This window comes from Otolemur garnettii, unplaced genomic scaffold (assembly GCF_000181295.1).
Source record: "Otolemur garnettii isolate 467f Iridium unplaced genomic scaffold, OtoGar3 scaffold00077, whole genome shotgun sequence".
In the NCBI taxonomy this organism is placed as follows: Eukaryota; Metazoa; Chordata; class Mammalia; order Primates; family Galagidae; genus Otolemur; species Otolemur garnettii.
In genome coordinates, this window is record NW_003852472.1 from 493,915 (window position 1) to 505,094 (window position 11,180).

General features: G+C 53.5%; 1 protein-coding gene across 1 annotated transcript; it reads right to left on the minus strand.

Moving 5' to 3' along the window:
- Positions 1–1,373: 1,373 nt before the first annotated feature.
- On the minus strand, positions 1,374–9,432 carry MYL10 (myosin light chain 10). The gene is made up of 6 exons (XM_023515743.1): positions 9,280–9,432; positions 8,889–8,964; positions 8,048–8,152; positions 3,937–4,015; positions 1,546–1,594; positions 1,374–1,472 (listed from the first exon to the last, which is right to left on the minus strand). The coding sequence occupies exons 1-6, from the start codon at positions 9,430–9,432 to the stop codon at positions 1,374–1,376; spliced, it is 561 nt and encodes a 186-aa protein (XP_023371511.1).
- Positions 9,433–11,180: the final 1,748 nt, after the last annotated feature.

The following is an 11,180-nucleotide window of genomic DNA, read 5'->3' on the forward strand; positions in this document are numbered from 1 at the left end:
GCACCACTACACCTGGCTAATTTTTCTATTTTCTGTAGAGATGCGACCTCACTCTTGCTTTGGACTGTCTAAAACATGTTTTTTGATGGATACATAGTAGACATTTCTTGTGGTATATGCCTGGGAGTGGAATTGCTGGGTTAGTATATCCTCCATGGTTGACCACCTCCCTACATCAACCACCTCCTTAAAGTTAACCTAATTGTCATGACCAGACATGCACCACATGTACATATCAGTACAGTAGACCTAGTTCTTTATGTTAACCACCTCCATATGTGAACCAATTTGTTACAGTCCCTTGGGTGGTCACCTCACAGAGCTCCTACTGTATTTAACTTTAATAGATACTCCCGAACAGTTTTCAAAAGGAGTTGACCCACTTTACACTATGGTGCAAGAGTTCTGGTTGCTCATCAGTACTTGGTAATGACAGTCTTTTTTATTTTAGCCATTCTAGTGGGTAGTGTGAACCTCATTGTTATCTTAATTTGCATTTCCCTTAAGAGGAATGAGGTTGAGCATCTTTTCAGATCTTTATTGGCTCTTTAGATATTATTTTTTGTCATCTACCTTTTTTATTTTTTGGTTGTTATATTTCTATTATTGATAGGTAGGATTTTTAAAATATACATACTCTGGACATGATCTTTGTCATGATCTTTGTGTTGGCTATATCTCCTCTCATCCTATGCCTTGTCTTTCATGTTCTTAACTGCATCTTTTGGTGAACAGAAGTTTTTCATTTTGATGAAGTCCAATTTATGCACTTTTTATTTGATGGTAGGAGCTATGTGTGTCCTGTTTGAGAAATCTTTGCTTATCCTTTAAACAACCTTTGCATCTTTGCCTCTGGCCAGCTTGGTACTGCCAGGTTTCTTGGGTTCTGCCTCGTGCTGCTCCCACAGATGTCCTCTTCCCCCTGTTTGCCCTGCTTGACCCTCTTACACACTGTAGTCAGCATGAGTGTCCTGCCCGGGGACAAGTCTGGCTCCTCTTGGAGTTCCTGGGACTGGCACAGAGTCTGGCACGCACTAGGTGCTCAACAAAAGCCACATGAATGAAGGCGACTGTGGCCCAGCTGGGGAGCATTAAAACTGTCAATTAGTTCTAAACACCACCATGAACATACAAGCAAAGCCAGAGAAGCAAAAAGTTTTGGAAAAAATAAAAAGATAGGAATGTTTAGCTTTCTCCCCAACTGGAGAATTAATCACACAAACTCAGACCTTGTTAGTGTTATTTATTCTTGCTTCGTCCCCCAACCATAGACAAGGGGGGCCTTTTCTCTGCACTCTCTGGCTGCAGAAGCCGCCCTCCACCCCAGCCCACCAGCACTGGCTGCCTCTGAATATGGGGGAGACTCCTGGTCCCTAGTCCTTCTCTTCGCCGTGCGTGATGACGTAGCACAGGTTCCTGTAGTCCAGGTTGCCACACATATCTGGGGGGAAAGCCGCAAACATCTGCTTGATCTAGGGAGGAAGAAGAGAGTCAGCCTGGCCTGGCAGAGGTGGGGGAACAGAGCAGAGAAAAGCTGGTATTTACCTCCTCCTCACTGAACCGGTCTGCCTGGGTCATGAGCTTCTCTTTGATGCTGCTCAAGAGAGAGAAACAGTCACTGTTCAGGGGAAGGGCTTCCCTGCTCAGACCTGCAGACCACAGGGGTGATGAGGGCACGTGGAGGCAGGGGAGCATCCTGGCATGGGAGGACACCAACCTGGGACTGGCCCTATCAGCCTGATGGCCACAAGGCCTCAGGAAGCTCTCTGAGCCTTGGCTTCCCTGTCTATAAGGTCAGCTCTCCTCCCATCCCTGGGTGGGCACCAAGTGGGATTTCCCACCATGCCCTCATCAAACTCCAGGTCACTGAGGGGAGACAGCCTCCCCGGGAGGGCCGCCTGTGTCATGTTCTGGACACATGGCTTTTTCCAGCTTGCTTTTTGCTGACATCTGAACAGGGTTTTATAGATTACACGATGCTCATGCTTGGCCAAGGGTACAAAAAGGCCTGCCCAAGTCTGTGTCCCCTTGGCCCTTCAAATGGCTGATGCTCCCTCAAGCTCAGAGGACCCTGCAACACATCAGAGGGCTCAGTGGGCATGGCTGAGTGGGCCCTGTGCACCCAGAGTGTCATCTGGTCTGGCAGCCACAGGCCCCACTTAGGACCGACGCGCATTTTCCATTATTTATGTTACTGCAGGACAGTCACAGTTTCCAGATCTCCAAGCTGGGAACTTTTCACAGACTCTGTTTCAACCAGAGCCTCCACTGTGGCCTGTCTGGCCTGTGGCCACATCTTCCAGGTCCCATGTCCTGGGGGCGATGCCTTCAGTTCCCAAATTGTGTCCCCCAAAGGTTCTTCTCAGCTGTGTCCTCACACCAGTGACCATGAAAATGAATGACAGTGGAGGAATTGGTTGAGATCACTTCAGGAAGTGCCCAGGTGCCTCCCCGGGTTCCCAAGATGGAGGTGGGAGCCACAGACCCCAAGGGATAGGTGGTTAAGGGGAAGGCTACAGTGTGAAGAAACACTCAGCAGCCTCTCCCCTGCTCAGCAGCCTGTGTAACTTACAACCTTGGAGTCCCACTCCCTCCTCTGCCCGCTGGCCCCCTCTCATCCCACCTCCACATGTGAGGATTCTAACAGGCAGCAACTGACCCCCAAAACTGGAGGCCCAAAGCATCATAGCAACTGGTCAGGAAGCCTGTGGAGGAAATTTCACCACTCAGGGCCACCCACAGGGGCAGCAAGGGTCTAAGGCAGTGGGTCACAACCTTCCTAATGCCGCAACCCTTTAATACAGCTCCTCATGTTGTAGTGACCCCCAACCATAAAATTATTGTCGTTGCTACTTCATAACTGTAATTTTGCTACTGTTATGAATCATAACATAAATATCTGATATGCAGGATGTATTTTCATTGGTCACGACCCACAGGTTGAGAACCACTGGACTCTAAAGAGACCAGCTGGGCACACCTCAGAGGTAAGCTCAGTGTTCAGAGCCCAGGGAATACTGTCACCCCACTGCCCACCCTGCCATCTTGTCCACTGCCCTGAGTCCCCTGCCTCTATGCTCTTACTGAGTGGGGGGATACCCACAGCAGCACTCCTACCTCCACCACTAGACAGATGCCCATGGCCACCTCCCCCTCATGCATCCCAGGCTAAGCTGGTCACCTTTCCCAACCCTTGTCACCCCTTATACACGGTGGTGGTCCCACCTCCATCTGGGCGTCCACTTGGGTTCTGGCCGATATCTGACTCCATACTGTCCCCAAACTCTGTATCCTGCAGGCAATGGCCTTTATATTCCTCTTTCCCTCCCTGCACTCATGGCCCTCCTGGGAGTCATAGCCCTCTCCTCTCTTCCCTCAGGCTGGCCCCCATGTTGTTCCTACTACATCTTTCTTGGGTTCTCCCACATATCCAGGGAAGACCTGGGGTTCAGGGGCTAGTGTGAGCCACCCCACTCAGGCCCTTCTTGCCTCTCTATGCTCAGCAGCCCGCTATGTCCCCAACCCACCCTCCAGCTACTGCTAACTCCTCCTCATCAAGCCCTGACCCTTCACTCCCTCTGTTCTGTCCTCTAGAATGTTGTCTCCACCTAAGCAACCCGCAGCCATCCTTCAAGGCCCTCCTTCCTCCCCACCCTTGTACTCCTGGGCAAGCTCCCCCTGAGCGACACACACCTCCATCCACTTCCACGTGCACAGAGATGGAGACACTTAGGCTGGAGAGGAGAAGGGACGTCAAGCCATGGCTACTGGACTGGAAAGTGGCCTCCTGGGTCCTAGCCAGATGCTACCCAAGTTTAGCTGAGTTCCAGGCTGGAGGAGGATCCTCGGTGGCCACCCGCCCTGACCTTGGCCCATTTGGCTCATTGCTTGAGCCTTTGGGCATAGAGAACCCCAGGAGGGCAGGGGTGTACTTACAAGTCAGCCTTGATGAAGCCCTTCCCTTCGGTGTCAAACACTTTGAAGGCATGGAGAATGGTCTCCTCTGGGTCTGTGCCTAGAAGCAGCACACACAGGACAGGGAAAGGGATGGGTAGAGAGGGCCCCCCAGAGACAGGCACTGGGCTGGACAAGAGCTGGGGGCAGATCCCATCCCCCATACAGGGGGACAGCAATGTAGGACTTCCTCCTCAACTTCTACTCCACAGTAAAGGCAGAGCCCATCTGAAGGAAGAGCAAGGGGGTTTCAACAAAATGAGGGGGCTGCATACGTATCACAGTGAACAACCTGCTCAACTGTACTTGGCAACTCGGAGCATTTAGTCTGTGCTTAGCCCTCCTGAAAACTGTCCTTATTTTACAGATGAAGACAACTGAGATTCAGAGAGGTTAAATGAGTTGTCCAGTGCCTCACAGCTGATGTCGTCACATGATCAGTGAGGTCTGGGGGATGGAGATTGCGGGTGGAAGGAAAAGAGCTCTGCACTTGGGGGCAAAGACTGGGACTCAGGTAGTGGATTGGATGTGCCTGTAAGATTGTCCTGCCCAGAAGCAGGGAGGGTGGGCCAATAGGCTGGGTGGCGGGGTTTGCAGTGCGGCCACAACACTTCTGCTTTTATCACTTACATAGCTTTGGGGGAAGATGTCGTTAGAAGAAATAATTCTAACACCCACAGTTCACTGAGTACATACCCCCTCATTGTACCTGAGACCCAGACAGAGGAAGGGTCTTCCCCAAGGTGTCAAGGCAGTGTAAATGACAGCAGATGACCTGGAGACCCTCACCTGGCACTCTTTCTCTGTCACCCTGCCTCACTGGCTCACTGTGGATGGGGGACTGCCTCTTTCCTTTCTTTAAGGCCCAACTATGTCATTGCTGAAATGGGGGCAGGTGGTGTTTGCTGATAACATGATCAGCTAAGATAACATCACTAATGGAAAGATTTTGACAAATGATGGATCAGGGCCACAAACATATCTACTCTGTGCCAAGCTTTACCATTTTATCCCATGGAAGTCCCAGAACACCCATGCAGGAGGTATTGCTGTTCCGGTGTCTGTCACACAGGGAACTGAACTTGCACAGATTCCAATACTTACCCACAGCTCCCCCAATAAGAGAAGGGAAGATTTAAACCCACCTCTGTGCCAAGTCCCCTGCTTTTTCTCCCTTCTTGTCTTCCTGCCAATCATGCAGGGGCAGGGGTGTCACTCCCAGGTCAGACTGGGTTAGGGCCATCTGTGTCTCCCCATCAGACTATCTCTGCCTCCTTTATTAGACTGGGTCACAGCCATCTGTTGCCTCCTGCACTAGACTGGGAGCTTACCCAGGACAGGACAGTGTCTGAGTCACTCAGCATCTCTGAGACTGGCCCAGAGTGATGGAGTCTGGCATACACTAGCCCTACTGGCCTGGTCTGGGAGTTCCTGTAAGGTGATGTGTGTCTAGCCCAGAGGCCAGGCTTAGGACCTAGCTGGGGCAGGGCTAGGGGCAGCTACAGGCCAGGGAGGGATAAATGGCCAAAGGATCATAATGCAGGCTGCTGTGGGGTCTCTGCCTCCAAGGCCACAGACCCCGGTTTTTTGTGAATTAGTTGAGAATTCCCAGTATCTTTGAAGAGGCTTGCTGCTGGGCAGGTTTGTGGCTAGCTTCAGTTAGCACTCCTGAGGACCAGGCACATAGACTGACCTCAAGGCCAGTTGCTGGACTCCAGTCTCAGTCCTACCACTCCTTGTCATGGTGGCTGGGAGGCTGGGCCAGCAGTCCTCCCTTCCCGCCTCCCCAGAGAGGGCCTATGCTCTCAGGACTATAAGCCTCATAAAATGGGCTGAAGAGTGGCAGCTTCTCCCCATCATCGTTGGGCCTCTCATGACAAAATCTCCTCTTCTTAATTAGCAGGATAAGGCGGTGCCTGTCCTAGCCCCCTGCCTCCTCCTGGCTCCCATCCCCTTCCACTAGACTCTCACGCAGGCTGGCCACATTTGCATGACAGGCTCAGCTGGAGCCCCAGCCCTGGAACCCCTGCAAAAATGAAAAAAAGCTGCAGCTCTGCAGCCCCCACCAGGCCTAGGTCAGAACTCCAGCCTGACCTTGGACCCACACCAGCTTTAGGCCTTAATGTCCCCATTTGTAAAACAGATTTAAGGCCCATCATAAGCTAAAGAACCTTCTCCTCTTCTCCAGAGCTGGGAAGGGACCTCTAAAGAGTGTCTCTAAACTTCTGCTCATACTGTAGGCCCCTTGCCCACACCCAACATACACACCACGCTAGGGGCAGGAGGTGCCCACTGCCTCACCTCCTGGGCTGGGCCTCTGGGTCCACCCCTACAGACACAAAGGCCATTTCCACAGGCCTCCTGCTGGCCTTCAACAAGTTTTCCTTAGTTAGGTTCCTCTGGGTAAAAGCTTAGGCCTGTTTGTCGGCTTCCTTTGAAGTGGTCGGCTGACATCACACATGTCTTTCTCACAGTGCACACTCTGCCCCAGCATCTGAGCTTCTAGACTTTTCCAGGAGATGACCACAGTCCTGGAAATCACCCCTACCAGCTGCCCAGAGGTGGGCCCAATGGTGCTCCTGACTCAGATGGACAGCCCCATGCTCACAGCCTACCCCAGAGGCAGTGCCTGTTCTCCCCACCTTCAGTTTTTTTTCGTCTCTGACCCCCAGGTCAATGATCAGCTTCCTACTCCCTCTAGTATTAGCCAGGACACATAAGTGGAGGCGACTGTACTCTCCAGTACCTCATGACCCATGAGAGCATTGATTTTTCACCCTATAAAATCTGTGGGGTTAGGTAGGATCACCCCTAAAGTGGGTTGAATGGTGGCCCCAAACCATTTGTCCACCAGAACCTGTAAATATCACCTTATTTGGAAAAAGGGACTTTCCCCAGGTACAAGTTGAGGAACATGAGACGATGAGATTCTTCTGGATTATCCAGGGGGCCCTAAAACCAATGGCAAGTGTCCTTACAAGATGAAGACAAAGGGAGATGAGACAGAAGAGGAAGGGGCCCAGTGACCACGAGGAGACATAGGAGGGGTGCTGCCCACCCTCGAAGCTGCAAGAGGCAAAGGACTGGTTTTGTCCCACCCCCAACCCCCAGGCTGAGCCTCTGCCAGATTTCAGACTTCCAGACTCCAGAACTGCAAGAGAATGTATTTCTGTAGTTTTCAGCCTCCAACTTTGTGGTTATTTGTTATAGCAACCTCAAAAAAACAATACAACCCCTATTTTACAGATAAAAAATCTAAGGCCAGAAAGCAGACAAATCTTTCCCAGGTCACCTTGGGGGTGAGTGGGAAGGGTCTTGACCCTACACCTGGCCAAGGCAGGGAGACCGAGGGAAGGACTGGGCAGGGCAACCCAGGATAGGGGTGACTACAACACTCACCTCCTAGGTTAGTCACTGCTCAGTCTGGCCCCTTCTTCTTAAGCTCCAGGGACATGACTACAGGGGAGCTCCCCAGACCAGGAGAGAAAGTGGGCAGCAGGGGGCAGCAGGGCAGTGGAAACAGGGGAGATGCCCCAGGCCTGATGTCATGTCAGGGGGTGCAGTGGTTAGAGCTGGGGTTTGAGGTTGAGGCTTCATCCTGACTACTTTCTGCTGGGGCACCTGGGGCAGGGATCTGAGCCTGAGATTCCTCCTTTCTGAATGAGGTTCCCCGATCCTTCCTCTGGAGGCTGCAGTGACTACAGAGGAAGACAAAGTGAGGAACCTGTTCTGCACCAGGGTGGGCCATGGAAGCTTTCAGAAATCCCCTCCCAGTTGCACCCTTGATGGATGTGTCCCTATTAGCAGAGCAAACAAAATGAGCCCCAAGGCAGGGAGGAGGGGGCAGGAATGGAGAGGTGGGAGCGCCATTCTCATGGTAGGCAAAGGGCTTACTTGGCAGGGTTTGTATGGTCACCCTGCTCTGTAGTGCAGAGATGGAAACTGAGGTAGGGCCCTAGAAGGTGTGCATGCTCAGGGACCGTGGCTGGGGGTCACACTTTGCTCCCGCCTGTGCTGTGTGTAATGTCTGCACCCAGAGCCCCACCTGGCCACACCATCCCACACCCCTCCCCAGGACCCCTGCCCAGCTCACCCTTCAGCTTCTCCCCAAACATGGTCAGAAAGACGGTGAAGTTGATGGGCCCAGGGGCCTCCTTCACCATGGCCTCCAGCTCCTCATTCTTGACATTGATGCGGCCTGGGGAGGGAGGGGTGCCCAAGAGCATAATGGGGGCCAGAAAGACCCTGCCTTCAGGTGGCCAGGGGAATAGAGCTTGGGACCATGGAGGGTTCTACGGCCTCCCCACTCCACTGACCCACCCCACCCCCCAGTCCTGGGAGACCCTGTGTGGGGATATCCAGTGTACAGAAGCATCCTCCTGCCCCCAGCCTCCCTGGAAAGGAGAGCAAGTTGGTCCATGTCCCCGCTTTACAGGGAAGGAAACTGAAGCTCAGAGAAGCTGAAGCTAAGGAGAACAGGAGCTGCGGGTTAGTGGGCTGCCTGGAGGTAGGGATGTTAGGATTCCTCATGGTCCCAATGGATACTCAGATTCCCAGGAGCTTTGGACTCAGTACGGAGATGACTTGGTTAAGTCCATTCTCCTACCTCATAGCCCCACCCCTGGTCACCTTCAGGCCCTTCACTGGGCCCCTAGTGGGAGAACAGCCTCCCTGGGGGTGGGAACTTCTCTGCCCACAGCTTTTCCCCTGCTCTCCCATCCCCCGCCCCACCCCCCACCTCCCATGCCTAAGCCATCCTGTCCTTCCCTGGTGGAGTCTTCCTCTAGCTCCCAGGAACTGCCCTTGGCTTCTCCAGCAGAGGCCACTCTCCCCTGTGCCCCACTGCCCTGCTGCCTCCCGCTGCCCACTCTCTCCCGATGGCTGAGCCCAGCTCCTCCTCAAGCTCCACACCTCCCCGGCTGCTGGCCACCCACCCAGTGCAGCAAAGGTGTCCCTCAGGTCCTCCTTGTCGATGAAGCCATCTCGGTTCTGGTCCATGATGGTGAAGGCCTGGTAGAGACACAGTCACTGAGCAGCCACCCACCCAAGCCCTACCACAACCCCCGACTCCCATGCCCTCCCTCATATCCTGTCCTCCTGCCAACTGCTTCCTGGAGAGAGAAGGAAACTGAGGCTCTGAGAGAGAGAAAGGCCTTGCCCAGCATCATACAGTAAGCAAAGCTCAGAGAGAGAAAGAGGCCACACATCCAGGCTCTGAGGCATGCCAGGGTGGCCTCAAGAAGTAATGACATCTTCAGCCCCAAGGACTGAGGGCAGACCCTGTACCCAGCTCCCTAAGAGACTGACATGGGGCAGTTGACTAACCTCTTTAAACTCTTGGATCTGGGACTGATCAAACATGGAGAAGACGTTGGAGCTGGCTCCCCCTTCCACTCTTTTCCGGGCTTTTCTTGGTGCCTGCAAGGTACCAGGTGAGGTCTTACACCAGCCTCTTCCTCGGGGTTCAGCCCTCCACATCTCCCACAGTGTCACAGTCCTGAATGATGAAACCGACTGGCCCTCCCGGAGCCCACAGCAGACAGATCAGGCCCACAATGGTGCCTGGCAGATAATCAGGGCACCTTCCCAGCCCACAGCAAGAAGCCTGTGGAGTAGCCACCCCACAGGGCAGACAGCTGCTTCCTGGCCCAGCCCCCAGGCTCCGGAAGGTGGTGGGTGCCTGCTCTGTGAGCAGAAGGGACACCTTTTCTATCTTCAGCTGCTGCACAGGGTCCCCATCCATTGCTCTGCCAGCCTCACTGTGGCTGGAATCGGATCTTGCTTCATGTTCTCGAGAGAAAGTCTGGCCCTAGCCCCCTCCCAGAGCTTCTCCTCCCTTCCACTAAGGCCCCAAACTCCCCTGCCTTCTCCCCTGACTTGGCCTTGCCATTCCCACTGCCCAGAGGGCCTCCCTGATTTCCATCTGGAAGAATCCTACCTACAGTTCCTTGTCACCTCCTCTAAGACTCCTTCCCTGATCCCAGGCCATTCTCTTCTCCCCACAGGTCTCCTCCTCAGACTGTTACCCCTACAGTACATACCATACTGTCCTGCCAACCTCTGTGTCTGTCTCCTCAAATAAGTGGACCCCTCAAGGGCGAGGCCCCATCTGTCCCATCTCTGGCTTCTATTGTCCCCACCCTGGGCCTGGCTCATTGCAGGCATCAGTTGGTGTTTGGAAATAGCTGCCCAGAGCCCAGGCAGACAGCAGCAGGCAAAGCGGGGGACCACCCATGTGGAGGAGACTGAGGGTTCCTGGTTGGCCTTCATGACTCTGGGATGTAATGGTGTTCCAGAGAGTCCCTCAGAAGGCATTAGCTAAAAGCTCAAGGGTCCCTAAGACTCCACAGAGACTGCCCTCTGCAACCACATTTAGGGCCCCTAGATGCGGTGAGCCCCAGAATTGGCTCTTGATGGGGGAGAAGAACCTGCTGGACTTCACAAAGGAAGTGAAGGGAGCCACCCCAGCTCCTGTCTGCACCTCCACCTGCGCCACCCTCCACCAAGCCCTTGTCTACTCACACCCAGAGCACAGACTCCCTGACTACACTGGCCCCCACTCGACCCCGGAGCCTGTGTGGTCCCCCTGCCCACAGCTCACTCTCAGCCCCACCCCACATTTGCCCCCGCTCCCTCAGCTCCTGGACCCACATCAGGAGCGGCAGCGCCTGGCTGGCTTATAATTAGCTTTTACTGGGTGCTTTGTCTCCACTAATCCTTTGAAAGGGGGCTGGCAGGGCGGCTGGGACGTTATGATGCTGTAAAACCTCTGTAATATTTATAAATCCCTTCAGACATCATAAAGAAAAGAACTTCCCTGCAGAGTTCATCTCACATAATTACATATACATTTCCCTCTGATTAATAAAAAATGATCACTTCCGTCTGTGGAAGACTGCCCTTTCTCTCTTAGACCTGTTTCCCTATCCCTGTCCCTCAAGACGTTCATGACCACCTGATTCCATGTGGCCCTACTGTGCTCCAGTGCTTTGCTGGGGAGAAAGGGATGATTTCTTTGACTACACAGTGGGTCCTGAGGACCAGCGTGGAGAGGGCCTCTGTAGGCCAGCTGTCTTAGAAATTCCCTTGAGAGGCTTGGCACCTGTGGCTCAAGCGGCTAAGGCGCCAGCCACATACACCTAAGGTGGAGGGTTCGAATCCCCAGCCCGGGCCTGCCAAACAACAATGATGGCTGCAACCAAAAAATGGCCAGGCGTTGTGGCGGG

Coding starts and splice junctions, on each gene's coding strand:
- MYL10 (XM_023515743.1), bottom strand. CDS start 9,432: ATGTGGAGGGCTGAACCCCGAGGAAGAGGCTGGTGTAAGACCTCACCT. Junction 8,153..8,888: donor GGACACCTTTGCTGCACTGG/GTGGGTGGCCAG, acceptor CTCCCTCCCCAG/GCCGCATCAATGTCAAGAAT. Junction 1,595..3,936: donor GGCTTCATCAAGGCTGACTT/GTAAGTACACCC, acceptor TCTCTTGAGCAG/CATCAAAGAGAAGCTCATGA.